This window comes from Dendropsophus ebraccatus, chromosome 14 (genome assembly GCF_027789765.1).
Source record: "Dendropsophus ebraccatus isolate aDenEbr1 chromosome 14, aDenEbr1.pat, whole genome shotgun sequence".
Taxonomy (NCBI): domain Eukaryota; kingdom Metazoa; phylum Chordata; class Amphibia; order Anura; family Hylidae; genus Dendropsophus; species Dendropsophus ebraccatus.
The window spans coordinates 66,400,113-66,424,919 of record NC_091467.1 but is presented as its reverse complement, the minus strand read 5'-3'; the positions used below and the strand labels follow the sequence as shown (position 1 = coordinate 66,424,919).

Sequence of the window (24,807 nt, the reverse complement as noted above, 5' to 3'; positions counted from 1 at the left end):
CGGAGCGAACAAGACACTGAAACACGATAACCGTTTCCTTTCCCTTTTAATCAAATAAGCAAAAAGAGAGCGATATCTTACAATACAGTATGTGAGATTGTGTACAAGTATAGACATCGGAATCATAAGGCATATTCAGATCGGCAGCATTGGTGGATTCTTCTTTGACCAGATGTAAACGCCCAATATTATGTTAGAATGTTGTTCTCCAACTTTTGTAAAACTACAACTCCCATCAACATGTGGCTCAACAACCCATGAGGGGTTTGGCTCTCTGGCGAGCCACAGCTTGAGAAACAATATATAATGGGTGAAATCACACAATCAGGTTGCTTCCAGCTTTCAATACTGCCCTAAAATTCTTCCATTACTTACTACTGGAAACAGACAGGGTGCAGGTACAAACCACAATGCAGCCCAAGTGTGTGTCTTCATCCTTAGAAGATCTTGCGGCATTTCCCATCATCATGTATCTTATTTTTCCTCAAATATATCTATAAGATAATGTCATCCAACCCTTCACCTAAACAGGAGTTCTCCAATCCAGTACCTAAAATATTTAACTGTCTGACTCTCCATTACCTCCAGAGATCAGCCGTGCCCGAGATATATGGCAGCCGCTTGTCCCTTCCTCCTGCCATATGCACCTTCATCCACTCCAAACACTTAAGGAGTCTGCATTCTGCTGAATTCTGAATTCAGCAAAACTAAACCATGAACGATGCTGCAAGATCTTCTGAATAGACATTCATTTCCATCACACTGTCCTGTCCAGATTTTGTGTGTCATCACGGTCACACATCCAGTTTTGACACTCAACGAGGGGTCCTGTAGATCTTATTTTGGTGGTGGGGGTTGCCAGTTTTCTTGTTGCAGTAACTGTACTGTAGGTTGTCACGATCCACAACTCTCTTCTTACGTTACCTGTTGTATCTGGAGGAGGCCACCACATTTCTTCTTTCAGATGTTCGGAATAAAACATGAAAGTTCTTGTGGATATAAACATGTGACGGTTCTGTGTTTGCATCTTGCGGTGAAGCCATCACCATCAATTAACTTTGTTTATTTCAAGAAAATGTCATGGAGTAAGAGGGAATTTCATGTAAACCATGGTGGTTCCAATAGACGGCCACAGGAACTGGAGAAGATGATGGAAAGTATTGTTCCCAATTTAGTTTTCTGGAGGGGGTGATGGGTTCACTCTTACACTGCCTGTTCCTCTCTACAGCCAACTCTGTATAATCTGTGGTTAGGAGGTAAGACCGGTGTCCTCAATGTCAACCAGAAATAAAATAGTCTCTTTGTAATTGGATTTACAGTAATGAGTGATCACAGAACGTCTCTCACTCCTTTATTCTCAGCTTGGATTTTGGACGACCTCAGGTTTCTCTTTCTTCCCCACAACAGACTTTTTGCATGTCAACATAAGAAGCAGAAGAGTGGGCAGATGCCAGAGGCTGCAGAAGAACAGCTTTCTAGCACTATTGCGATCTGCGTCCCGGTAGAACCTGTAGCCCAAGTAAGAAATATACAAGTTGATAGGGAGAGAGATGATGGAAAAGTTCCACGTTGTGACATCCAGGGCAGGGGCTAACGTGGATAATGCTATGAGTCCTAGGCAGTGGCGCAGGGCCACGCGGCGGCACATGTCCGGATGTGTAACTGACATCATTCGATATCCTCCTCTGGAGTAGTCTTCACGGAGGTTCCAGCTCAAGGCATTAAAGTGAGGAAACTGCCAAGAGTAGAGGATGGCACCCAGCAGGAGAGCTCCTGCAATACAAAGGAGATAATCAACAAGCTTGAAAATATATCCCTTACAAGTTTATCTTGTCATAAGTGTGATATCTGTTCCTGGTTCTCAACATTTAGTACCATAAATAACTTTGATATAAAGTCATATGAGGGGAGTCTGATATCTTACCCATCTTAAGCCCCTATTACACGGGCGATCTCCGGGAAGCGTGTGCCGACCTATCAGGGGGGGGGGGGGGTTGCCTGGACGATCTCCCATCGGAGATAGCGGCAGTGTCGACTCATCGTTTCCTTTTATTACGCAAAGCGATTATTGGCCATAGTGGTCGACAACGGCTTCATGTAATACGGCCTTTACCCTGTTTGCTGTACCATCCATAAGCCTCACAAAATTCACATAAAACGGATTGCTTACAATGTATGGAAAATGGCCATTACCAGAACAATAGATCTCTTCTTCCAGCCGGCAGCACAATTCATTTTACACAGCGACTTCAGACTGTGAGTCTAATAAATACAGTCCCAGCCCGAGGGCACGGTGGGCGCTTACTACATGTTATTTAAACAGTCTGTAGAAGAGGCCTCGAACGTCGCTGCGAGTAAACACATGACCGGGCCCGGCCGCTGCAAAGGGCTGAGAAAATAAATGATCTAGTTGGGGAGGTAGTACTGTCATTCATCGAGCCAAGGATGTTTGTTTCTTTGTTACCCAAACAATTCAAAGTAACCCCACAGGAAGGGCCCTTCACTAAGGGTCCCCAGCATCACGTCAGTGTTTAGAAAAGGGGTGACTGCTACGAGGTGCTGCCGGAAAGTGACAGCTGAGTGTTTTAAAGTGTCACTTGGAAAGGTGGGGGAGAGATGGATGTGACCGAGCACAGCAGCACATGTTCCTGAGGGGTGCAGAAAGGGTTCATTACACCAAACCAGGGGAAGGCCGCAATTTCCTGCTTGTGTGTCACTTTTATAGAGGACACAATTGTATATGTAGAGCAGGCCCCGATGATGTCACCAGATATGGAAATGGCCAAGTATTCAGCACTCTCCTATGGCTGTCAGGGCTTGCTGGGAAAGACTTATCAATGGTTTCTGAGTAGGTTTTGGTAAAACGTTGCCAATTTTGAGCGATCGCTTGGTATAAGAATTGAACAACAAACTGCAGCTTTCGAGTGAAATCCTCAATCCATCCTCCATCATAGATTGTCCCTCTGCTGCAGCAGCTACACATGCTGGAATGGACAACATTACTGGCAATCGTTTTATTTTTCAACCTCGAAATAGTAAGAGTTATTATGTCTGATTGAGCTATTGACAGCACGTCGGGCCTGGGCACACAATGTCCACTGATGAAGAGGTGATGATGCCCCCAGAGCTGACATCTCTACAGTCTATGTGCTGATTAGGAGTCAGGGAAGACGATGCAGGGTATATATGAGGAGGGGGCTCTTGAATATCTGCATTAGGTTGAGGGCTCCTATGTGGCACTTATATTTGTTTGATACAAAGATGGTCCCCGACTGTCACTCTACACAATAAAGCCCTTACTTGGAAATTAGTAGCCACACAATTAGCCCCCTGGGAGCTAGTAGGGGGGGAGGTGAGAAATTACTGAAGAGCAGAAATGATGATTACTAAATGGGGCAGATTCTGTAGTGGATGTTTGCACAGTCCTCCTCCCCATCTGATACATCTACAAAGTACCAACATCCTTTGTATGGATAGTAAACTGACTGCAGCCAGCAGAATCATGAATACAGCTCTGGATGTGACTGGTGTAGATCATAAAAGGGGAATTTATCAAGGTTTGTATGTCAGATAATAGATTTTTTTGGTCTTGCATCACCATGTCCATGACCCCTGAGGCCCCTGGAGTGACGGTAGATGATGGTCCCAGCCAGAATATAAGCTGCTTATCCCTGTGACTCATCACGCAGAGGATTTCATGTGATGGAACGAGGGTCAATAATACTGTACATAAAAAATTAGAGGCTAAACCATCCAGCACATCACCAATGCTTAACCTGAATAGTGGCATTACTCACCGGCATCCAGACCACCAGTAGCTGCAGTCCAGCCCATGATGGGTGGGATGGCGCCCACCACAGAACCCACCCAGGTGTTGGCAATGCTGAGCCTTTTCATTGGAGTATAACAGCAGGTGTACAAGAAGATGTTAAATGCACCAAGGGCCCCGGTCAGCGGGTTCACGGCAACAGTCAACAAGGTGATCCCAGGAATAGCGCAGGCAGCGGCAAAGGAGACAGCGATGAGCGGGCTGCAGAGAGACAGAGACATCGATCAATCACACAAAACCACAGACAGGACTAATAATACAGTAACATCTTCATGGAGAGTCAGAGGAGGCTGTAGGTGGACTCTCTGCTATAAGGAGCAGGCATCCTCCGCCATACAATCTGATTCCTGCAATGTTACGAGTCACAGGAGACTAGGACGCTTTGGCCCCGAAGGATTTCTACAATCCATTATAATCCTCAGTACAAACAAACCATAATACAGCACTTCTATGGCCGGGCAGATCCTGCAGGACTCCCAGGACAGAAATGTTATTACCCCCTCATACACTATCCGCCATACTGCATGCATCAATCATACTGCATGCATCAATCATACTGTATAAGAGCACCACTTCAAGGAAAAATGGAGCTTTAATTTGGTGCAAATAGCGTTATACGTGGGATAACTTCTGGAATATTAGACATGTCTGTACTAGAGATGATCGAACAGTGGAAAATCTTAGGTTCTATCAAGCTTGAACATTGCCGAACCTTCCGCATTTGATCCCTGTTGCCTTCCCGGTCCGTGGGGAAGGAGGAGACATCCCGGGTCCCACCTGGAATTCCGGGATACATCCTAGGCTGAATCCCGGAATTCCAGGCGGTACCCAGGCTGTCTCCTCCTTCCCGACGGACCGGGAAGGCATTGGGAATCAAATGCGGAAGGTTCGAGTTCGATAGAACCTATGATTTTCCGCTGTTCGATCATCTCTAGTCTGTACCCCTCTTAGGACTGCACTACCTGAACTGTGTGCCTCTAATACGTGTGATGTTCCCGTACATCTACCCTACAAACACTGACTCAGGCCTGAGAAATGTTTTGTCTGCTTGCACCAATATATGCAGTGATTTCTACCTTGTCCTTCCTGTGATTTCCTTTCAGAATCTCACAGGTTGTACTTTTATCGGATGTAAAGTCTCTGAGCTGTTGCTTCTATGAACTATGACCTGTAACATAAGTAGTTGGCCCCGGGCTCTGAGGCACCTTTAATGTAACACCTGCTTCTCTACAGATGAAACGTTACTCCATTTCACCTCAGCCTGACCGATTTATACAGCAATTGCATTGGGCTCACAGTTTTGCAGTCGTATTGGTCACCTCAGAGGACATGGTCCGGGCAGATTACTACACACACAATGCAGCAGAGCTGTACCTGGATGTGGTACTGCAAAATGTGCATGTAATCGTTATTGGAAGACAATTATTGGAGGTTTCTATAAACTTACTATAATGGCTGCCTGCAGAATATACTACCCTTACCTGCACCAGAGCAGGGCCCACAGTATCATAGGGAGGTTCTCCGCCCAGTAAATTACATACAGAGCCAGGGAGGAGAACTCTAGCAATGGCGTCTAGTCCTCTGCATTTCAATCATATGTAATACACATCATACTCTGTCGACGTTAACACAAAACTTGATAGAGTTATAATAAAGGAAGGAGATTGGACGTGAAAAAACATTTGCTGCATCACTAGTTACATTATCGAGCTCGACTTCTGCAGCAATCTGCAGCTTTTCTCCGTCTTCAATCTCATCGCGTTTAGAAATGAAATTCTCCCGCAGTATATTCTGTTATCAGCGCCGCCATTTAATGAAGTTACCAGAAAATTGATCGGAGCAGACAAAGCTTTATGTATAGTCTTATGTATAGCCGGACGTTTAACAGCGATAAAGTTGGAGGGGGGGGGGGGGGGGGGGGTCAAAAATGACAAACAACAGCGCTAAATTCAATTTCCATTTTAATTAGAGATGGCTTTGTGACTCTCCGGTCGATATGTATATATCTAATTACAAGAGACATGGCGGTGTCTGGCGGAGGGAGGCGGAGCTTCTACACCACGCGAAGATGCTGCGGCCATCGAGGTCGTAACTAATATTAATCACAAAGTTTACAAGCAATGAGGAGATGTTATCGGTGCTAATTCCACCATCATTGGCTTCTATATCATTCCGGATTAGACAGGATGATGATTCCTGTCTTATCTCCAACCGGAACCTTAACGGCTTCATTAAACCCTAGACATCTATCACCGAGATAATAGCAAAAATTGTACCGCTCAGGACGCTTCAAAATCTACATTGCCAGTGTAATGGATGGGGTGCAGGATACTGTGCGCGACATTTGAGGCACGGCTTGTGATTGATCAGACAGTGGCAATACACCTTCATGACTGATCAATGGAAACAATCACAGGTACGACCCTGCTCATTCATATACAGTAAGAAATGAGAAAGTCTGCAGGTATCACACCCCACTGTGGTGAGGGGTGAGAAGACGCTTGTCATCCCTATGGAATGTTTTTTCCTTGTGGTTTTGAATAAGATTACAATCAAATCCCAATTTCTTGATGGCCATTATGAACTAAAATGACATGCAACTGGATGAAGATAAATATCCACTACATTGCACAAAAATCATGAAGAAACTATACCGTCCACATTGAATGCGATATATGATGAATTTACATTTGAAAGAAACATCATAAATAGAGATGGATCATAAAAGAAGAGAAAAAGAATATATTTCAGAAGAAATGTACAATAAAAACCCTAGTAAAAGCAGCCACATGTGGCACCATCTAGACTGCGACACTGTAGGTAAGTGCCCATGTTTTAAGACCTGACAAGTTTTTCTTTTTAGCTTCCTCGAGAGGTTTTTAAGACTTTTTTTCCATTGTTTCCAGGAAAATATTTTAATGAAGAACAAAATTGAATTCAATATGGCTGAAAACTGAGAGCAGTGGTGCCAGACTGATCACGTAGCAGAAGGGATGATGCATACAAAGGTGGCTTAATGGAAAACTCCACTTCTGAAATGGCTAAATCTCTATCAGCCTGTACTTCTCTTGGACAGATCTGGAGTTACATGGTCGTCCTTCTCTATTCTGATCTACATGGATAGCAGAATTCTGCTGGATTTCTAACTTTACAGATCAACTAATAAAGATGCAAAGTCACCCAAACCTGCCGATCTCAGCAGGACTTACATAGGTGTATGGGGGTGTGACGACTCTTCCACAACAGAAAAAAAAGAATCTAACAGATTGAAGCTCAGCACCTGATCCTTTTCTTCTCCTTGGAGATAAGCTGCTTCCTGAGTCATCTGGAGGAGGGGACAGAGGTGTCTGGCAGCGGCTTACTCCTTTCTCCCCATTGAGCAGACCCTCACTTGGCCAAACTTATCATGCATGTTTATGCAAACCTACTGCTGCAGCATTGTGGCTTCTACATACATCTTCATACATACAATGAATGGTGGCTGTCAGAACCCGTACTTATGACAGGACTGTCAGGGTTCTCCCATTTTGATGGTGAGAAGCCTCCACTGCATAATCAGGAATGTTCTCATTTACAGAATATGGATAACTCATAGGTAAGTCGAGGCGACCATCCAGGCCTGTAACATAACTCAGCTGCTGCACTTCAGAAGCGTCTTTAGAAGATGAAAGCAATGAGAAAAAGTAGAGCGGCCGTGTAACCTGAGCCGCCACTTACTGCGCTAAATAGACGATCAGTATTGTCAGCTCTCCTTTATTTCCCTATTGTGCCTTAAATGCTTCTCATACAATAAACAGGTCACAGCGATATAGTCAGCGACCAATCACAAAACTGCTGTCATTATGTAACTCCAGGCTGAAAAATTAAAGGGCCACCCTGGGTAACCATAAGCATCTCCTGTGCTTCCCGCATAATGAATATATAGAGAAAACTGTCACTGTAATGGGCTGTTCAGGATTATATAAGATGACTCCATCATATGGCGGCACATGAAGCACCATACAGCCGCAGACAGGTGCATCTTCATACATTTCTACCTTACCTATATTTACAGAAGAGAAACCTCCTTATCATCCATCTGTTATACACAGAGACCCTTGACTGGCCGCCCCTGACCCCGGTGGACAGCAGTGACCTCCAGTTAGTGACACACGGCTGCTCAGTTTATAAACAGGGAGGCAGCAGTGATGGTCAGATCAGGGGGAGATGTATTGCTGTGCTGATGGCGAGCGGGGACCATGATCACTCACTGCTGACAGATAATGATCCCGGGTAATTGAGACATGGCACCTGGAGTCTTCAAGGAGGGACCAAGGTTTTCTTTTTGTCTTTTTCTAATAGTCTTAGTTTTGGTACTGGAGTATAAACCTACCCTATCCTCCAATGTGAGGTACCGTCAGTAATGTCACTAGCTGCAGACCTGTGTGTAGGTTATTCAATGTAATAGACATATAGAGACCTACAACCAGGCTTACAGCAAACAAGAGAAGAGAGCAAAGAAGAGAAGAAAGCGACAAACGGTGGACATCACTGCCAAACCATACACAGTGCAGTAACTCTACCAACTCACCCCAGCATTTTGACTTCATAAGCGGCACAAACACTAATATCATGTAACTTTTATACATATTGAAAGTAATCCTACTGCAGTAATAATAATATTTGTACAAAGGGGCAGTATTATAGTAGTTATATTCTTGTATATAGGAGGCAGTATTATAGTAGTTATATCCCTGTATATAGAAGCAGTATTATAGTAGTTATATTCTTGTATATAGGAGCAGTATTATAGTAGTTATATTCTTGTATATAGGAGCAGTATTATAGTAGTTATATTCTTGTATATAGGAGCAGTATAATAGTTGTTATATCCCTGTATATAGGGGGCAGTATTATAGTAGTTATATTCCTGTATATAGGAGCGGTATTATAGTAGTTATGGTTCAGGGAAGAAAAAGAGTGCTGCACCTCACACCTATGGCTGATACTAGTACCTCTCGGCTGCATAAAAAACATCAGAATTCTGTATGTGAATTGATCAAGCCACACTGCCCCATGTACCTCGTGCAGGTATCTGATACACATGGGTCCCTACACTAAGTCCACACTGTGCCAGTCAGCGACCACCACCCCCGCAGGCGTGCACAGTCAGGGAAGGGAGGCCATGGAACGGCCCTGCAACCCCCATGCCAGAGGACCAGACCCACAAATGCCACACCAAAGCTTGTTCACACTTGTGTTGCTTGGCGTCCACTTTTTCCGCCCGTGGCACCTGCAGCGTTCGGGGGGGCCCTTTAGGGTCTGGTCCTGTGACAATGGGGTTGCAGGGCCATTCCGTGGCCCCCCTTCTCTGCTTGTGCACGTTTTGCGGGGATTGTGGTCGCTGACCGGAACAGTGATGTTCTTTGGTTAGAGACTCATGTATATCAGAAGACCTGCACGTAGTACATGAGGCAATATGGTTTGGCCAAATTATATACTAACTTCTGATGTTGGTTTTAAATGTAGCTGAATAAGCTTTCGTGTCGGCCATGGGTGCGATGTGCAGCCATTTCTGTCTTTTTGGCTTGTGCATATTATAGTAGTTATATTCTTGTATATAGGAGCAGTATTATAGTAGTTATATTCCTGTATATAGGAGCAGTTTTTTCCATTTGCTATTATAGTAGTTATATTCCTGTATATAGGGGGCAGTATTATAGTAGTTATATTGTTACATTATATATATATATATATATATATATATATATATATATATATATATATATATATAGAGGCAATTAACCCAGAGCAATTATCATTGTCAGTCATTTGTAGTAGAATAATATATTGTATGCAGGAATATTTATTGCGCTCAGGTTAATCCCTTTTCTCATATATACATGTTGATACTTTATATACATTTGGCTGAATCTGGGCGGGTTTCCCTTTCTTACTTATAATGGGGAACTGTAACAGAACGATTCCTTGCAGGGAGCCTGTTTCTGTGAGGCTTGTATTCTACATACAGACAAGCCCTGTAAGTGCAGTGTAGCAGACGTCATATTAGCCGCTTCCAGCTATGCTGACACAGATCTCTTGTATGTGTCTGATGCATATGTAAAGCCGCACCTGCTAACACCTCCGACTCTGCACTGTGACTTACCACCTACTCAGCTCTGACAAACAACTAGAGACAGAATAATAATAGGTAAACAGAGCAGGTGCCGTCCTACAAAACCCTATGACAAGAGGAGGATGAGAGTAGAAGTATAAAGTAACCAGATTTATCTCTTCAGTTTTAACCAGAAATAATGGGGCCATGGCGTTTGGATGAGGTCTTCCCTTAATTCATCACTAACCCAGTGGCCATGATGTATATATAAGATGACAGGGTCACTGTTGGTATGTTGCCTCATTTTTCTTACCCCAACGTAGAGAACACATTAGGGGTCCTTATACTGTCCATGGTCCTGTTTCTGCCCCTTCTTGCAAGCAGATGGAGAAGCTTTTCAGCCAAAATCTACCATGACTCTACTATTGTACCATGTCCATCTGGGCTGCCTGGTGATGTCAGGGTGGCGTGCCCCTCTAGATTTATTACCTGGTCAGCAGAAAACTGTATACAATGAGTTTAATGTCTCACAATGGAAAGTGGAAAAAGTTTAACTTGTGGAGAAGAAAGTAGCTGGGAGACTTGTATATCACTGCCTGTAGCACAAGAGAAGATCACTAGGACACTATATCCCACTGTGAGGTATACTGCTGAGAACTCGGGCCCCTGTTACACATCATAGCCCGTTCTGCACACGTCACGCTTTGTGGTCCCTAATGGAGAACTGCTGAGCCCCCAGGTGCATTGTATAAGCACCTCGCTTCCTTCATCTGCAATGTGTAGAAGGCCAGAAGTATAGACCCCTGCAGCAACCTGCCTGCCTGGTGATGCCACCGCTTCTTTCAGCCGCCTCTCGGAAAGCCTTGACATTTAGAAGCGCACAAGCCCCCGCTCTGCTAGGTATACGGCATGTCACAAAGAAAATATATAGAGGTTGCTCTTATTTTATACCCCGGCTGCTCTCCCCCCTCGCTGGATTTCTTCTTGTATAATCTTCAGCCAACTTCAATATACAGCGAGTGAAAGGTGACCTGTCAGAAATATATATTTCGCTAGGAAAACAGGGCATTTATTATTAGTTTTCAGTCAGCAGAAAAGAGTCGCTGCTAAAATGAAGTTTAAAACACCCCTGACCTGTCACGTAGCAGGAAAATGCAAGACGGAGGCATTTATAATACATGGAAAGCGTGTATATTCGTGATATCTAACCCCCCCCCCCCCCCCCATAGAAACACAACTATACAACACCTCAAGCTGTCCGCCACTGGTCATAGACCCTGAATGGTCCTGTCCAATTCCACATGTTCTCCCAGGGTTCGGACAATGTGACAGCCTTCATAATAATTCAAAAATTGTATTCATAAACTAAAAAGATCAGAATGAGCAAAGCTAAGCCTTCCACACATACAGAAGCATTGAATTGTAGGAAAAAATGGAGCCATAGAGATGTGGACAAATATTGATGAACCTTAGTAAGATTAACATCGTTTTTGGAGTTTCACGTTCAGGGAACTTTGTGGGGTTTTTATGGTCAGAGAATTCAGTGGCAGAATTTCCCCTGCATCAGTGTGTCAATGGGAGGGCTTGTGCGCCCTCCGGAAAAAAAATGGGAGAACCCAAAATTGTCCCCCCCCCCCCCCCCCCCCCCCAAAAAAAAAAAAGTTGTCCACAATGTTTTAGTGCTGAAGCATTAAGATTTATCTTCATTGGAACCAAGTAGTCTAGGCCGACCCCTGAGGAAACCCCCCCTCCCCCAATACTCTTCTCCGTTCTCCTGGCATTCCCCAGACTCATCACTCAGAGACCAGGTGGAGAAGTATGATCCATCACACCACAAAACACAGTTTCAGTGGTGGTGGCTTTACACCTCTCTATTCAATACAGTGGTACCTTGGTTTAAGAGCTCACAGTTTTTCAAAATTGTGACTTGGTTTAAGAGCATTGCTTTGGTTTAAGAGCTCCCTGTACTGGGTGGGAGGGGGAGTGGGGGAGGGGCATGGTCTGCATAATGTGGTATACAGCCCTGTACTCTGACCCAGGAAGTCTCACTCACCTTCCAAATCATAGCAGATGCACCTCAGGCTGGGGCTTGCATTAGGGGACAGGACGGTGGAGGTAATCTCTCCATAGCTGTAACCCCTCGCTCCCCGGACAGAGAGTGCTGCATGTATGTGCCCACATCTGCCCTGCTCATTCCTTCATGCTCCCCGCCGTCTCTGTCCGTCCTTGTGTTTCCCATCCTCTCCATTACTGTACAGTAACTTATTATATCACAGATTCTGCTGTTTATAAATGTTTGTTTCATCTGTTCTACATGTTATTCAGAATAATAAATCATTATTTGTGAAACCAATTTTCTGCATTTCAATGATTTCTTATGGGAAAATTTGCTTTGGTTTAAGAGTGGATTTAGATTACAAGCGCCGTCCAGGAACGAATTATGCTCGTAACCCAAGGCACCACTGTATTTGGCATTGTGCTTGGTGATGTAGGGCTTGCATACAGCTGCTCGGAAAAGGAACCCATACCACGAAACTGAGCGGGCACAGTCTTTGTGTTGATACCAGATGAGGTTTGGTCTCCGCAGTTATGGAGCAGAGCACTGGTGACTTTAATGCTCCTCAGCATTCAGCAACTCTGCTTTGTAGCTTTCATAATCTGCAATTTGCCGCTGGGTTGCTGTGGATCCTGAACACTTCCAATAATAACACTCACAGCAGATTAGGAAAGATATAGAAGAGAAGTCATTTTACAACGTGACTTGTTGCGGCAATGGCTCCTATTAAAGCACTACGCTGCTATCAGAGAGCTCTACAGAACAACCCATTATATGGCCAATGTTTGGGAAGGCGACAGCATTGGTACGGCCTGGATTTTTCACATACGGGGCAATGAAACCACTGAACACAATGATTAAGAGCTGGGGAACAATACTTTTGTCCATAAAAAGTATTTATAAATGAAGGAATCAAAGACCTTGAAAAGAATCCGTCTTTCCTTGTCGCAGCCAATCTGTGTCTAGGCCGTCACCTTATGGAACTTGTAGAACTTTCAATGACCCGTCGACAAGTGAGATGATAGATTGATAGTCATTAGGAGGAGAATAACACAATGGAGGGCTGGGGGGTCGGCCAGTCTGCAGGAGGCAAAGCTGACCCTGCCAGTGCCATGACCTCAGATAAACATGCCTGACCTTCGTGAGGGGTAATACCGATTGTCTGAAGGGGAAATTGGTGAATTATAAGTGGGAAAAAAAATAAATTTAAAAAAAATTTAAGTGGCATACTTGCTGAAAGTCCTGTACTTAAACCTATATCACATGCAAGCGAAGGGCAGCCAAGCCGTATTCTGTCAGTACAGTCTACAATCTCATGGTCCAGAATTGTTATCCAATGGCAGTCAGGTCCAGATGTGGGGAGCAGGAGAGACCTCTGAGCTGGATGGGGGGGGGGGGGGGGGCAGAGAATTGTTTGTTTTTGTTTGAAAGCTCACCCCCAATTTTCTATTAATGACAGAACATTTCCCACAATCCAGCAGAGATTTTGCTCCCATCCAGAAAGGTGACAGGAAGCCATCTCCTTGATGAGATTTCTAATAGACGTCCTGGGTGTTTGAGTCCTTGTAATTAACAGGAGCGGAGGCCACTGGAGCATTCAGCATGTACACAGGCCGTCGCCTGCAGGGGTGGCACGAATCCTATATACAGCCATTTTCTCCTTCGCCTCCTCTGAAAATGATTGGAAAAGTAACAGCCCCAGGGTCTGCGGGTAACAGGCGTGCTTATTGTAAATTACCTTGCCGCTAATTACCGGAACATAGCGACAAAGCGCTCCACGGATACATCCAACAATGCAACTGGATCAGCTAATATCAGAATATGTCATGTGACATTCTCAGAATAAAAGCCCCCCCCCCCCCCCCCACGGTGGGGGAAGGGGAATTATTTACAACAGTCTCATTTATAGGACTAGCCATAATGATGGTTGGATGAGCATGAAGCTACACATAGCACACTGCACAGGGTACACCATCGGATCCGGAGTTCTTAATTTGTGTAAAAGTGAAAAGTTCTGTAACTTTCTGTGGCGTTCTGGTTGGTCAGATCTTTCGTCAGGAGATGTGTACATGTGTCAGGAAGGCTGTCAGCCACATATTCTGCAAATCAATCTCTCTGATCACCAGGGAAGGTTTCATTATACAATGATTATTGCTGTTTATTCACATTTATATTCTTCGTTTCACTTTAATTCATGAAAAGAAAGATTTTGAGAGAGGATTTCTAGTACTTTAAAATGGATAGCCTGTCCTTAAAGTGGGTTATTAATATCAGGCCCTATTACATTATGTTCTGAGCTCTGTCACAGTATATGTGGGAAAACCTTCATATACAAATATATGCAATGTATACAACAAATAATAAACCAAATGTAGTCTACCAATCTTGTTTTCTTAATAAAGTAGTAATGTCTTAAATGGCTTTACTTCCAGAATCTGCAGACTTGATGTAATGTAATTAGATGTAATGGCCCAGACCATGGTTGTGGATTCTCACTAGTCTTGATGTGGAGAGGTGAGCTGGATCATTTTGCTTTTGATTCTAAAAGATATTCGTAAGCCAAACACATTTGTTTATGAAACAGCAATATAGTGGCTAGTGTGGTCTCTTATAGTACTCCTCATAGTCTGGAGAAGTGCAAGGTAGAAAGAGGGGTGGAAGTGGGGACAGGACTGCTGTACTGTGGTGTTGAGTGGAGCAGTATGTAGTGCTGTACTGTGGTGTTGAGTGGAGCAGTATGTAGTGCTGCACTGTGGTGCTGGTTTGGCATTGCTAGGGGATATTATGTGCAGTATGTGGCAGTGTTTGGTGATACGCAGTAGTATGTGTGTGGTGAAACGCAGGTACAAATGCTTGAGAAGCCCTGGTCTGGTACAGTCTATAGGTACACTGGGGTATATGTCAGAGTACGGTTTTCTAGGTATAGAGTTAATGGATGTCCGAAACTTTATGTGAATATAACCTTAGATTAGTGGGGGTTCAAGTACTGGAACCCCTGCCGGTTAGCTGTTAAAGGGGTACTCCGGGCAAATTACATAATTTAACACTGCACTTACAAGGGAAAGTTATATAACATTGCCATTTACACTCATTAGGACAGCTGTGATGTTACCTCTCTTTTAAAAGAATCAAAGTCCCACAGGAAGTTCTGTAGTGCAGGAAGAAGGAAACACATCACGTCTCAGTGCTGTTCCACAGGTGCCATATTGAGACGTGATGTATTTCCTCTCTGTCACAGGGAAACCCGCCCCTCAACACATCCTCTGCCCGCCCAGTTTAACAATACATACTATATTATCTGTCGGGCTCCCTCCTCTGCACGATCTCAGTCTCCTCTGCTTCTCAGTCATTCTGGAGATCAGCAGCTGCTTGCAGCATCAGATGTCACAGATCTAATAGGAGGTATTTGGCACCCTTTCAATGCCAGATGCCTGCTAGGAGATCACTGGTGTCTGATGCTAAAGGATTCTCCTCCAGAAGGACTGAGAAGCAGAGGAGACCTCGGACACCAGATTCAGCTATAACTCATAGTCCAGCAGCTGACAGCAAGCAGCAACATCTTTCTGGAGCTGAAAGGGTTTGTTTCAATGGTCCCTGGAAGATCCTGGCCGAGTTCAAGCTCCTGAAAGATGTTGCTGCTGTCAGCTGCTGGACAATGAGTTATAACTGAATCTGGTGTCCGAGGTCTCCTCTGCTTCATAAGCACAATCACCATCATCAAGTGTCAGCATCGCATGATGGTGAGGGTTGTATGTGTGCAAGCTGGAGTTGCACAGCTTTCAGAACTACTACCACCATCATCATTGTCTCTTGGACAAGATGCTGGTAGTAATTTTTCAAGCTGTGCAACTCCAAGTTGCACAACCACAACCCTCAGCATCATGCCAAATTAAAAGTTGACAATGGTGGCTGCACTTTTTATTCACTGGACACCCAAATAAGGGGGCTGGGTTGTCAGTATTTACCATTACTGCTGTGCAGTGGGAGGGGAATAGATGGAGGGAGGCGGGGAATAGAGGAGCTATGGATGGAGGGCGGGGTTGTGGCCATGTTTGGTGGTGGGAGGTTTACAGAGGCAGGCCAGGGAAACAAGGCATTGTGGGGACTGTAGGAATATGCAGCACACAGACACTGGTCCAAACAGGAAGTTAGAGATGTAATCAGCAGCAACAGAGAACAGTGCAGGGGGCAGCTAGAGCAGCCAGAGGGGGGAGAAATGTGACAGAGAGGAAGCCAGTAACCATCCCCCGTGTGTGAGGAGTTTAGATTTTACAGGGGGTGCCTGGAGTACTTCTTTAATAGGGGCTGTGATGTGTTCCTGCCAGGCACAGTTGCTACCTAAACAATGGAGGGCACTGGTGTCCACACCTTCAACCAGGGGAAATGCCAATAGTTAGATCCCCAAACACCTCATATTTATGGCTTAACATAAGGACAGCTGGAAAACTCCTTTAATGTAAAGATGCCCATTCACCTTATACTCTCCACCTATAGATGATGGCATTGCAGAGAAGACCCAACTCAGAGAGGTACAGAACAATAGACTGCACAAAATATATATATTATCTCTAGCAGTCTCTGCAGGTGGAGCTATTATTTCATAGCCATACCCTATGTACTATATACAAATGTTGCAGCAGTAGAGTCACACGTGTGGGGTGTGGTTGGGATCCCCCAGTACCTGTAACATCCTCTTCATTTATATTTTACAGGGATTATTATTACGGCAGACGAGAGCAGAACGACTTGCAGAGAGCCAGCATCGACCACCCAGGCTCCGTGGCAGCAAGCCCCTGGTACTTGCCAGTAACTTTCCAGCTTGCTGCCAGTTCTAGTCTGAGTGCTTTTATTGGCCTCTGTTCTGGGTCCGGGAATATCCAGCTCGTCTCAGTAAATATGGAAATCTGAATCTTACATCAGCGGAAACATGAAAGCTTCATCCCTCACATAGGCGAGATACCCCGGATCTGGAGATTTAGCCCCAAATGTCAGTACCTCATAACTCAAGTGATCTGTTGCAAAGACTAAAATAAATTTCTATGCATTTGAATGGGGTTGTTTTAGTGGCAAGGGCATGTATTACATCCACAACAAATCTGTTGTCCATATCTCAAAATTTAGGGTCCTATTAGAAGGCCCGATCCTGTCAGTAAACGAGTGCTGATCTCGGTGATCGGCCATCTCTTATGTATCTGCAGCCTTCTTCTAAAATCATTCGTCGGCTAGACATCTCCGATTACACAGGAAGATATGCGGCTGATGGCCGATAAGTTTTCAGCGGGTCAGAACAGCCTAACCAGCCAATAAGATGGAATTTCCAAGGTGCAGCACAAAGTATTTCAGCAAAAGCGGCGAGGGGGCAGAGATCTGTTTACTTGTGAGGACAAGGCTATGATGATAGGAGGGTGAATAACTGGTAAGTTGTGCACATAAAGCAGGTTTGCTCAGGTAACTATGATCCATCCTTTAGTATCCTAGGACTCTATAGCAGGGGTTGGGAACCTTGGCTCTCCAGCTGTTGCAAAACTACAACTTCCATGATGCCTGGACAGTTAAAGCTTTAGCTTTGGCTGTCCAGGCATGATGGGAGTTGTAGTTTTGCAACAGCTGGAGAGCCAAGGTCCCCTGCTATAGAGAATAATATGTGTTAGATACATACAATATTGGAAGAGTTTCCTTTCTCTCCAGCTGCAGAGACTTTGTCTTTCACAGTACACTGTTTGCCAATGAAAGCACTCATAGAGGGACAATGGAGAGGGCATCACATTACAGAGGCAGGTGCAGCGCTCTTACCTGATCTGTCCTCGAACAAGGGGGCGGCTCTTTGTCCTGTTCATGTTCGAATCAAACGGCACCTCGAAAAACTGCAAGTGAAACAACAATAAGAACATGGGTGACATACAAGTAATCATGGCTGCCGAGCCACATTCTTACAAGTTCACGCATCGCCGCCGAGAAGCGTCACCTGGCTGCTCCTTAGGACGATTTCACCTCTGACAATATTTGCACAGTAGATTTCACAGGTGCGCGAGACACAAAAGACACAGAATAAACTGAGAAGCAATCCCTTCAACACGTCCCTGTGTGGTGGTCGCACACTGCATTGCCTCCTAATGACGCTGACTAATCCAGAGCACTGCCGGCGGCTGAACTTGATTTGACAACATGAGGTGAAGGAACAAGGTAACACAAACACGTAGAGAACAAGGGCCGTGATGAAAAGACGGCTGACAGAGGAGCAGCCACCAAGGGTTAATACACCCTGAGCGCACAGCCGGCAAGTAGCTGCAGTGGCCATCAAGCCACAATAATACATGATTTACAGGGTTCTCCTGGGCTCCTTGGAAGATGATCAGGGATTCTTCCGAACACAGTAAATTTTACAGGAAAGATAGCAATATAGTACTGGGGGACGAGCTGGGGGGACATTTTCCTTGTAATGCTTCCAGCTCAAAGGTGGAAGCATTACTCCTCATATGTTAGGGTGCCTTCAGTTTATTAGATTATAATCCTGCACAGTTTTACCAAATGTAAACTCCAATGGAAACCTCAGTAAGGAAGCCATCATTTAAAGGGGCGAAACTCAAGTTCCTTCAAAGTGTCAGAGCCCCCTGTAATCTGTCTGCGGAGCCTTCCCTCCCGCTTCTACGTAAGGACATGTACACAAGTGCAGAGCGTTCAAGACTGCGCAATGGTAGGCGGATGTGCGGGAGGTTAGGGTTGGACACCTATCACAAGCATTACTATTCAGCTATGGACATGTCTGTCAGCAAATATCCTCAAAATAACTCTGTGACAAGATTCTGTAACATTCATTCACACAAGAACACCACAAAAGTATCAGCCGACAGGAGGAAGGGATCGGAGTATCTGTGCGGAGCTTTGTGCTTCCTCCTCTGTGCCTGAAGGCCCCTAGGTCAAATCTAACCCTGCAAGGGTAGTGGTTCATGTGGAAGTGCATTGGCTTCACAATCCTCAATCTTATACCACTGCCACGCTTAAAGTGTTGCTGGCGTATTTATTTTATTTTTTTTGCAGAAATCAATAGTCCAGGCGATTTTAAGAAACTTTGTAGTTGGGTTTATTAGGCAAATATGCCATTATCTGCATTCAAAAAGACTTTCCCCAGGTCCCCCTCCCTCCTCTTTTCCATTCACTGCTCATTATCAGGAAATCACATCTTGTTGCATCAGACATGCCCCTGTCTGTTCTATGGAGAGGGGAGGGGGGAGGAGGAAGATTAGTCGGCAGCAGAGAACAAAGAATTACACAGTAGGAGCTGTGCGGAAGCCGGTATTCAGAGGTCAGAGAGGTCAGTGCTGACTGTCAGAGGAGATAGTTGGTGATGTAGCTGTAAATTAACTCTTTGTTGTCCTGTTTTGGTGCCTCATCTCCCTCCACCCCTCCCCTCTCCATAGAGAGACAGAGGGGAGAGCTTCAAACTTTTTCATGATAAAAATGGTAATAAACCCAATTAAAAAGTTTCTTAAAATCGACTGTACTATTGATTTTTGCTAAAATAAATAAATAAATTAATAAACTACAGTGACACCCCAAAAAAACATTGACTGTTACGTTGATCGCAGAATGACCAGATCTGCACAGTAGAATGACCAGATCTGCACAGTGGATTCCCCAGCATACAAGCAGTGCTGACAGCCGGCATATCGCTGCCACTTAACCCTCATTTCCTACAAATTACTGCTCAATATTTCTATTAATGAAGGGAAAGAAAACTTCCTGATATTCACAGGACGGAGGGAAATGCTGAGTGATAAGACTGACGGTGCGGGCAGCATGCAGATAATACGCCAGAATATGCTGACGAAGGCGAGAGTCGGAGACACACGGATGTTCAATAGATTACTTCTTAGAATCTATTCTCAGTGATTGGGGATGGGAACCCCGAGATCAACTGAGCCATTTGGGTCTATTATGAATAAGAGATTTGGCCCGTCAGTCAGCGCTAGGGAAAAAGAATTTAAATGACTATGATAGGCAACTGGCCCTGAACCTGAGAGGATTACTGTGTGGGCTGGCGGCTGCAGAAACCCTACACAAGTCTTACCAAGAGAGGTCAGAAGGTCTCTGGAGAAGAGGCAATATGTGACAGGCAGTATGAGAATGGGCTGAGGAGTGAGAGAGAGAGCGACAGACCCACATGACTAAAGAGATCCTGGAGTACAAGTCAGCCGAGCTGGAGAGAGATTTTAGTTCAAGATGGACCAAATTACCAGCAGAACTGTGTAGGTTTTCTACCTTTTCATGAGAACCATCTTATAAAGAAATGTAAGCCATTGTTGACCTCCGCATTGTATCCAGACTGTGTGTGAATTTCCAGTTGTGCTCTAAGCCTGGAGGTTATCAGAACCCCACCATCCCTCCTGCACCCCCATTTCAGCTCATCCCCTGCCAAGAAAAGTTATGGCATGGCATGGCTCTCATCCACTACATAAGTTTGGGTAACATCACCTATAATATATGACATTTTGTAGGGGAGCTGCTTGTGACTATATAGGTGGAGGGCTGAAGACAAACATAAAAGTAGAGTCTGTGTAATGCACCTGCATCAGGTGGAAAACTTCAATCATCCTTTATGGTAGAAAATAAAAGAAGAAAGTTCTGCTTTGAAACGTGCAGCAGTATGCGGTACACTGTACACCGCCATCACGCGACACATAAAGGTAACCACTCTGGAGTCCTCATTCCACCCTCCACAGTAAATGACAGGACTCTTTCTATATGAGCACAATGACATAAAAGAAAGACAAAGCACCAATTACACCACAAGCCTCCACATCAAAGGGTTAAGGCGTCATATGTCTCTGCGTTCTATCGGCAGTATTCATCCGATACCAAGTGTTACGGTCGATAATTGCTTAGTGTAATAGAAGACAGCGATCAGCCGACATGTACGATGTCGACTGATTGTTGTCTTTCAGCATGTTGAATCAACAATGATGAGGATAGCAGTGATATGCTGCCGTCGCTCCGTGTATCAGGATAGCGGCAGCAGACTACCGCTATCTTCTATGAGCTGCCTGGACAATCTAGCGATCACCCGGGCAGCCCCATTGCAGCTCCCCGCGTTACTTCCCCCGGCTCTTGCCTGCTCATTGGCGGCGCGTGTAATCGCGCCAACAGCAAGCAGGAACAAGGAGCAAGCGAGCGCTGACCTGACAGGCTGAGTCACCCGTGTAATAGGGGCCACCACTGACAGTACAAGGGGGCATGCACAATGCAAAGATGCCACTGCATCAATATTGTGCAACACATCAAAAGGACCCTTCTTACTATGTGGGGCTGCAATATCACCTGGATTCCAAATGAAACTGATTATTGGATGTTATGCTGCACTGTGGGGCTCATGGAAAGTCAAAATGTTATTGGTGGGTGTCTCTAATAAAGAGGCCATTCAGTGTATACATGTATTATTAAGCTTACAGTCCCTGTAAGACCACCTACCTTATATTGAGAGACCTGCACTCTTCTGGCTGCTGTGGTTACAGTACATCCACCTTATATTATTACTTAAAGGTCCCCTTGCATATTCTAACACTACTAGTAGACTATAAAATTCATATTAAAGTGAATCTGTAAACCCCCCCATACCTTTGTGTGTTTTTATTTTCATAAAAAAACACCCTTATTTGGAATCTGGTGTCAAAGAGGTGGAGCCTAATATTCCCAGGGCTCTAGCGCAGCTACACCTCACCGTGTTCTGTGCTCGGCCCCTACATAATCAGTCACATACACTCTGCATACAGCAAGGTGAGGTGTAGTGGTGCTAGGGCAAAGGAAATAATAGGCTCTGCCTTTTTGACACCATTCATAGGCCAAATAATTTTTTTTCTTTTAATGAAAATAAAACAGGAACCCAGGCAACAAAAGTATGTTCTGAACGCTTTCATTGATCTCTATCCAGTGGCGCCACCAGCTTGGTAAGCAGTCAAGAGGTTGCCTATACAAGGGAAAGAGCATCTATTAGGCATCACCTATTCCTATCCTCCAGAAGTGACTGAAAACCCAATACTCCAGACGGGTCTACTCTTCACGCATCTACTAGACAGTATTGACTTCTTGGAAAAGCAACACAAGACCACTCTCTTGGCTGCAGGCTTTATGTTGATACTTGTAAAGTAATCAGAGTTGTTGTCCGACACTGGATGCTATTAAGATAAAGTTGTCGTATTATGAGTCTCCGATGGAATCTGGTTAATTGGGAACGAGCACTTATTGGATTTGTCTGGCTAAGTGAGCAAGGGCCATTGATCGGTACCTTTAATAAGCTTCCTATCGGAGTGTCACAGGCTGAATTAACCTCTCTAATGTGACACATCCAGGTCCATACTGCCCCTTAGTTACACAGAGGTGTTCTGTCCCGGAGAAGAGGAAGAAATGGAGAAGCGGTGCGTTACTTAATAAGGCGTGCTGGCGATAATGAAGACCAGCTGCAAGTGTTAATTGGGGGCTTCCCTCCCGGAACTGAGAGACTTGGTGATATGCTAAGAACAGCAATCTGCGCGCGTCCATTATTGCTGACTGTAGGATGGTAGATACAGAACTAGGGTCTTAGTAACTGTAATGAAACCTGGCATTATCTATGTGACTGATGTACACAGGGCTCCCCATGAGACTAATTCACAAAGGGACTTCTTATGCCTCTACAGACATGATAGAATAAAAGTTTGAATTTTACTTCAAGTTATTTTACATTTTCTCTATTTATATAGATAGTTGTTCCCTTAAAGTTTCTACTGGTTGCCCTTGGAAACAGGCTTCGGTTGTCTTGGCATTGGTTATGGTAGTACCTGGTCTCCGCTTTGTTTATAGGGCGAGAGGTTTCCTCTTGTGGTCTCCACCTTGGTTATGGGGTGTGAGGTTATATCTTGTTGGACATGTGATCTCCGCTTCAGTTCTGGGGTGAAAGGTTTTCTTTGTTGGACACAGACTAACAGAGGGACACCCAGTCTCTGCTCCGGTTATGGGGTGAGAGGTTAGGTCAAAGCTGGCACTAAACGTTTGTTTATGAACTTTATAAACAGTTTCCCTCAGAGGGCGGACTGTGTTTCTCCTCACACTCACTGCACTGTCAATTTCAATGACCTGTCCGCATCAATACCTTCAACACACAAATGGGAGAGTGATGGGAACCAAAAAGTTCAAAAGCGGAGCCCGAGCCGAAGGGTGTTACTCTATGTCGTATTTCAAGTGTATGAGATAAGGGCTGTGGTACCTCAACTAGGATGACAGCTTATATTCTGTGACCCCTGCCCGGCTTCCTATTCTCAAAGCCTCACACAGAACCTCAAAACCACTAATAAAAATTAGGCCAAAATAAGATATCTCCTGCCAGGTTACACATACGTTTGTGCTGCACAAGGCCGGAGCTGCCAGCTGACTGTACAGGATATATGTATAAGGGGCCTATTCCACAGAGTGATAATCGGCCCGATAATGCTCGGTGAAATAGAAAAAAAAATCAGCCAATGAACTTGTCATCGGCTGATGGTTTATTTAGGTGCAAACCTAAAATCATCGGGCAACCACCACACATCGCTATGTGGAATATAGCGGTGCGCGGCCGGCAACCGACGGTTCCACAAACAGAATTCTTTACCTACGCTCATTCTCTGATCGGCGCTCGTCCCGGCCAGTGATTGGTTGAGCGGTCTGTCAGCTCAAACAGGCCGCTCCGAAGCTTCTGCTGCTCGCGGGACCAGGAGAAGGAGTGCAGGAGAAGCCCTGCAGCCTGGATAGGTAAAGTATGATGTTTAAACAAGGGCTGCAAGGACATCGGTAACAATGTCCATGCAGCCCTCGCTAAAAGATTATCGGGCCGTGTAATAGGCCCAGTAAAATTTACATTATTGATCGGGCCCCCATCGGCCCGTGGAATAGGACCCTAACACTTTAATTGTAAAGTTCTTGTTTACATCCAGGGGATAAAAACCTGCAATGATCTTGTCCTATTTAAGCCTCGTGGACATATTAATATTAAAGGAGAAGTCCAGCAAGGGGAGGGATCATTTCGGGCAGGTGGAACATAATCAAGTATGCTTACCAGATCTTATACCTGGGCTCCCATACCCCAACAGATGTTATTTTCTCCCTGACTCGGGGTACATTATGACTCGACTGGAACGCCACAAAAGGGTGGGATTTAGCCGCATCATTGACTTCAGTGGTATCCTGCCCCAGTCACTCACTGGCTGAGTGGGCCATCCATCAGCTGGGTCCTAATGTAGCAGGAGGGGAGATATGGGGTCTGTCAGCAGGGGTCAAGGAGCTGGACATGGAGCTGTGCAGGCACCGGGACAGGTGAATATACCTTCTTTATTGTGTTACTAAACCCCCCTGCCCCAAATTATCCCCCCTCCTGTCCTCCAAAGTTCTCCTTTAAGCTTCAGTACAACATCGTCTTCTGGATTATCAAAAATCAAAGTGGCAGACTACCGAGAGTCTCATACAGAAGAGAAGCCTCCGAGTATAAAGAAGTCTATAGAGCTGGTGGATGGACTAACCCTGTCTTCCTCTGTATTTATACACCCACAAACTGAGGAATGTAAAGCAAAACTAGACACACAACATTACACACCACAATACACCCGTCTATACAGAGTAATAGAGTCATCTATCAACGCCACATAATAGATTTATACACATAGTACAAGCCAGGGCACAGCTGGACAGATCCCGGGGGACCAGTGACACTTCATTTTTGGGGTTAAAATATGGAAAAAAATAACACTGTCCAGCAGTTTATAATTTACAAACATTGGGGGAGATTTATCAGACATGGTGTAAAGTGAGACTGGCTCAGTTGCC

General features: G+C 44.8%; 1 protein-coding gene and 1 long non-coding RNA gene across 12 annotated transcripts in view; one reads left to right on the top strand and one right to left on the bottom strand.

Moving 5' to 3' along the window:
- LOC138772712 (uncharacterized) overlaps nt 1–24,807 on the top strand; it is a 274,220-nt gene that overhangs the window by 245,459 nt on the left and 3,954 nt on the right. For 3 of the 4 annotated variants that reach the window (XR_011359806.1, XR_011359803.1, XR_011359805.1), the window contains 2 exons: nt 14,412–14,493; nt 16,692–17,029. This is a non-coding gene — a long non-coding RNA (uncharacterized lncRNA). Of the gene's footprint in view, nt 1–14,411; nt 14,494–16,691; nt 17,030–17,177; nt 17,396–24,807 lie in introns of those variants that run through there. The other variant, XR_011359804.1, reaches the window with a different exon arrangement.
- COX10 (cytochrome c oxidase assembly factor heme A:farnesyltransferase COX10) overlaps nt 35–24,807 on the bottom strand; it is a 343,376-nt gene continuing 318,603 nt past the window's right edge. For all 8 annotated transcript variants that reach the window (XM_069953299.1, XM_069953300.1, XM_069953302.1 and 5 more), the window contains 3 exons: nt 17,773–17,843; nt 3,798–4,030; nt 35–1,773 (listed from right to left, as the gene is read on the bottom strand). In XM_069953299.1, the coding sequence (XP_069809400.1) occupies nt 1,358–1,773; nt 3,798–4,030; nt 17,773–17,843 (720 nt within the window). In that variant the 3' untranslated portion in view covers nt 35–1,357. The remainder of the gene's footprint in view (nt 1,774–3,797; nt 4,031–17,772; nt 17,844–24,807) is intronic.